General features: G+C 39.2%; 1 protein-coding gene across 1 annotated transcript; it reads right to left on the bottom strand.

Annotated features, from left to right (window-relative positions):
• Positions 1 to 706: 706 nt before the first annotated feature.
• Positions 707 to 4,145, bottom strand: LOC119079759 (regucalcin-like). Its single transcript, XM_037187839.1, has 3 exons — positions 3,433 to 4,145; positions 3,104 to 3,227; positions 707 to 1,038 (listed from the first exon to the last, which is right to left on the bottom strand). Exons 1-3 carry the CDS (start codon positions 4,118 to 4,120, stop codon positions 843 to 845), a joined length of 1,008 nt encoding a protein of 335 aa, XP_037043734.1. The 5' UTR covers positions 4,121 to 4,145; the 3' UTR covers positions 707 to 842.
• Positions 4,146 to 4,937: the final 792 nt, after the last annotated feature.

Below are 4,937 nucleotides of genomic sequence, written 5' to 3'. Positions count from 1 at the left end.
CATTTTTGTTCGTCAATTCTTTTATTGATTGAATGTCGTATAGGAACCTCTAGATTGCGTGCAGAATGAAACCTTTGCAGAAGCATCTGTAGGATACTGGTCCCAGAATACAGCTACCTGCGGCTACTTTATTGTTTGAATGTCGTATACCTCTACATTGCGTGTAGAATGAAACCTTTGCAGAAGCATCTGTAGGATACTGGTCTCAGAATACAGCTACCTGCGGCTATTTTCTCTTCAACTAAAAAAGATTCTCTGCGAATTTTAGATTCACATGGGATAAGTGGACTACTGTGGTTTCGTGTACGTCTTAAAAAACCGAGGTACCGTAATACTTAGGAAAATCGGAAAATTTTTTGACGTCTTTTTGCAATAAATATTAAGTTGGAATAAGAAATTGTTCCGATTTTTCAATATTTCTTTCAAAATAGTTGGAAATAGTGATAAAAGTAAAAAATTCAGGAAAAAGTAGGTCACTATCGCTTCTTTTAAAAACAGTCGGAATTAGTGAGAAAAGTAAGTCACATGCCGCCCTGTATTCCGGAACATTTATTTATTAGTTAGACAGTGGGATACTCGAAGATAATATATATTACACACTTGTCACGAAGAAGTCGAGGCTTGCCGAGACTGATAGTGACAAGTGTGTACTCTATTTTATCACATTAGCGAAAACGAGACAACAACATAGACCTGAAGTGTATTTTTGAATTAAACTCCTAGTTGAGTAATTTTGACATCCGAACACCGCGCGAATGTGATAAACTATATTTTACTAATGGCAGAAACGCAACCGTTGATTACCGTTGGACGAACCTATGTAAGTACGGTTTAACAAAGTTTTAGACATTTATTTTCATAGCTGGCGATCCAATGGAATAAAGTCCGGTTATTTTGTACAAATGTCCAGCTGCTTCTGGCTGTGAGTCACCACGGGCTGCAGTTGTTACGAACAAAATGTCGAACTGTGGACCGCCGAATGCTACAGACGTCACTTGCCTAACTGGAAATTCGATTTCCTCAAGCAGTTTCCCTTCACTGTTGAACGTAAAATCTTGAAGAATTTGGCTGAAAGAATAGCACTCTACCTTCTACAGGCACTAACATAGACTAAGATATTTGCAGTCTAATGACATTTTAGCCCCGTACGAAGGACTGATGGCTTATAACATTAATATGTCGTTGTAATACGTCGAATTGGAAGCAGACAGTAAGGGCAAAGCATCTGGTGATGTTCATAGATGACGAATCCTCTCCGACCCCTATAACTCGAGTAAATCACAACCTTTTTTGATTTTTTTCCCCGTTTGGTAATGTCAAAAGAAAGGCTAAGTTCGAAGATGGGCGATTTTGGGTCGACCCCTCCCGAGCTGGTGCCCAATAAGTGATTTAAGGTTTTTCGATGATATCTCCGGAAATTTAAACGCTTAAAGTACCAATCGACAAAAGAAAAGTTCATGGAAATTAGATGACCTACTCGTGAGTTAGAGCCCATGATGTGAACAAGGTACAGGGCGGGAAGCAGTTTTTGCTTGTAGGTCGGCCAAATTTGAACGGTTTTCGAAACGGAAAAAAAAGTTTATGAAATTTGGTTGACCGGAGCGTGAGCTAGGAACCTTGGAGTGAGCTCATATCCGGCTGCTTGGCAGTACAGTGAACGTGGTGTATTTTGACAATATCTCGAGTAAATTTTGACCGAATTTCATGGTTTTTTTTTTTGTTTGAAAGGTTTTAACGAATGTAAATCGTCAGAACTACTTCCAGTCTGTTGATTGTAGCTTTGCTTAGAATTTCATAAATTAACATTGCCCATATGGACGACTTGATTAGGGTCCTCGTTGTTATTAGAGATAGGAGCGATGACGTTTTAAATAAATCCTTCTTATACTAATCACTAAAGGAAACACACGTATTTTATTTTGCTGCTGCGAAACCTCAAAATCCAACACAGTCTCCTAACAAAATGGCTGCCGACGGCCATATTGGATTTTATTAAAATCGATATAAATCGATAAAAATGAAGTGAAATTCATCCGCTTTTGCCAATTTTTGTAAAATCTGAGATGTACTTGCACACTAAATAGCGTGTTGTGAAAAAATTTCTAGAATTAGGTCCTTGGACTGAGGCCGCTACTCGGCCCTCAGTGTTTTTTGCACATAAATCGAGTAAATATCAACCGATTTTGCTAGTTTTAGTTTCATTTGAGAGATAATTGAATACCGAATGGAAAGTTAGCAAAACATGTTGGGTTTCTAAAATAATATCGTAAATTGTTGGTTTTATTTGAGAGGTACTTCGTACGGGCTTTCGTAATTGCGCTATGCGCAATTTTAAAAATGTACACTTTCAGTAAATTTGACCATGCCCAACTTGACTTGCATTTTGGTAACAGACGCATTAGAGGGTTGTAGACGTATTAGGGTTCCGGGCGTATTACGGCTACGGACGTATTATGGTTACGGACGAAATAGGATTACGGGTCGTACGGGGCTAAGTCGCAGCAAACGCTCCGACTGTTCTGATGCCTTGTTTATAGATGGTAATTGAATACCGAAAAGAATGTGGTAAAAAAAGTTTCAAATTTTGGCCTTTGTACTGAGGCCGCTTTGTGGACCTATGTGGTTTTTGCACATAAATCGAGAATATTTCATCAAACTTTGCTACTTTTTGTGTCGTTTGACAGATAATTCAATGCCGAAAGAAAATTGGTAAAAAAAGTTGTAAATTTGGATTCCTAAAATTACTTCGTAAACTTTTGTTTTATACTTGAGAAGTACTTCGTACGGCCTTTTGTAATTGCGCTAAGCGCAATTTTAACGGCGAATACTTACAGTTAATTTGCAAAAATAGGCAATAATGTCAAGTACGCAATAAAGTTACGGAAGCATTTTGATAACGGACGAATAAGGGTTACGGGCTTATTAAGGCTACGGACGTATAATGGTTCGGGCAAAATAGGTTTACGAGGCTCAGTCGCAGCAAACGCTACGACTGTTCTGATGCCTTGTTTTGAGTCTATTTAATACCGACTATTAGTGCTTGGAGCTAGAGTGCTATGCTTCAACTGTTTTGTTTTTTTCTCTTATGTTTCCTGTTACTCACATTGGATCAACTTTCAATATTTTCGATCCACCAAATGTAGTGACGAATAAATTGCCGTCATTGTCATGGGTCAAACCGTCAAGCACAAGATCTGGTGAAGCAGAGTAAGCGATTCGTTTATTGGCTGGAAATAGACAAAAGAAAATTTGGTTTTGTTTGAACAACAAATACGCAAATCATTGTACTTGTGCTCCAAGCACCGACAATACAATATGGAAGCGTCGTAGAACGAGCAGCCGAAACAATATTTCATTTCTTTATAATTTACTAATGTAACACGTTTAATGTGGATTATCGGTACTTGGATCTCGGTTGCTCTTTCACATTACATAGATATCCCGTTTCCATATCGTAATCGAATTCGTTCACTTTCGGCACACACGAATCAATGTAATAAAATTTATTCGTTCTGTGGCTCCATGTCAAACCGTTGGAAATTAATATGTTACTGCGAATGGTGCTTAAGCCAAACTTCGGATCGTAATGATAAAGATAGGCGGTGGTCGCATGGTTCAAGCAATCATTAGCGTATTGCGTTCCACCAACAAAATTGCCCACTGGATCCGCTTTTGCGCCATTGAACCGATTCGGCGCGTAGGTCGAATCGGTCGAAATTCCAAATACCGTTCGTATAACATAACCATTGGCAGATTTCCCGTCCCATTGTATTACAATTGCTTTATTCTTGGTTCCAATCAAAAATTGATTTGTCGCATTTACGAGCGGTATGATGAACGTTAAAATTGGCTCACCAACGACCGTCGCCTCGTAAACTTTATTTTCGACATAATCGTAACGTAAAAGCGTTGAATTGGGGCCCTCTATGTCAACATAAAAAAAACTCTGCGAATTTTCATCCCAATGACCTCGGGTAGCGCAGTATGAACGTGGAGATGGAACAAGTGCAATCTCCACTACTGACGGCGAATTGCGTAAGAAGTAAAATATTGGTGTCAGTATCATAGCCAATATAAGAGCAATGATGAGAACGTATACAAAATATCTAAGTCGGCCCATTATTGAAAGCTTCCAAATCTTACGATATATCTAAATCAACTGACATTGATTGGAAGGAATACGGTTTGCTATACTCTGACTACTCAATTGGTGTAATTATCGCCATTAGACCTGTGCAAGGCACTGGGGGCTTATAAGATCGCTATGGCGCTTGGAATACGTGGAATTCGAAGAAGACGATAAGGGCAATTTGCACGTCCGGACTATAGGGATATGGGGGGTTCGCCAAAGTGTGACCGCCATACATTTGTGTAGTGGAAAAGTGAGGACAAGGTGGAGGGGGTATAAAATTCCAGAAAAATCGCTGACGTCCTTTATGGACGGCCCCTTATGGTTATAGTCTGTATTAATGATATTAACAATTGGGGGAAAAAGTTTATGATAATCGATTCAGTGAATCATGAGTTGGAGCCTTCAGAGTGGGCGTAAACCGCGCTGCTCAACTGTGTGGTAGGTGATGGTTTTTGCATGTAAACGTTTTTTCAGCTTTTGGTATTACTGACTTGGTATGGACAAGGGATGTTCACATATTACGTCACGCTTTTTTATGGAATTTTTGACACACCACTACACCCGTCACGCAAAAAAGATCAACTTTAACCCAAAATTGTTCGAACTATCACGTTTCTTTGTACCCCTTCCGACGTAATACGTGAACAGCCCCCAACTACTCATTGTCCGACATCTTCAAACTTCTAGAACTTTAGGATTTCTGGGGTTCCCAGGTGGACTTTTGGAAGTGTTGAAGTGTTGTTTCCCAAATTTTCCCACTCGTAGAATTCAAGAAATTTAAATGATTTCTGAGGCTTTTTTTTGT

This window comes from Bradysia coprophila, unplaced genomic scaffold (assembly GCF_014529535.1).
Source record: "Bradysia coprophila strain Holo2 unplaced genomic scaffold, BU_Bcop_v1 contig_333, whole genome shotgun sequence".
Taxonomy (NCBI): Eukaryota; Metazoa; Arthropoda; class Insecta; order Diptera; family Sciaridae; genus Bradysia; species Bradysia coprophila.
Note: the sequence above shows the minus strand (reverse complement) of the source record. Positions and strands in the feature narration are given on the sequence as shown.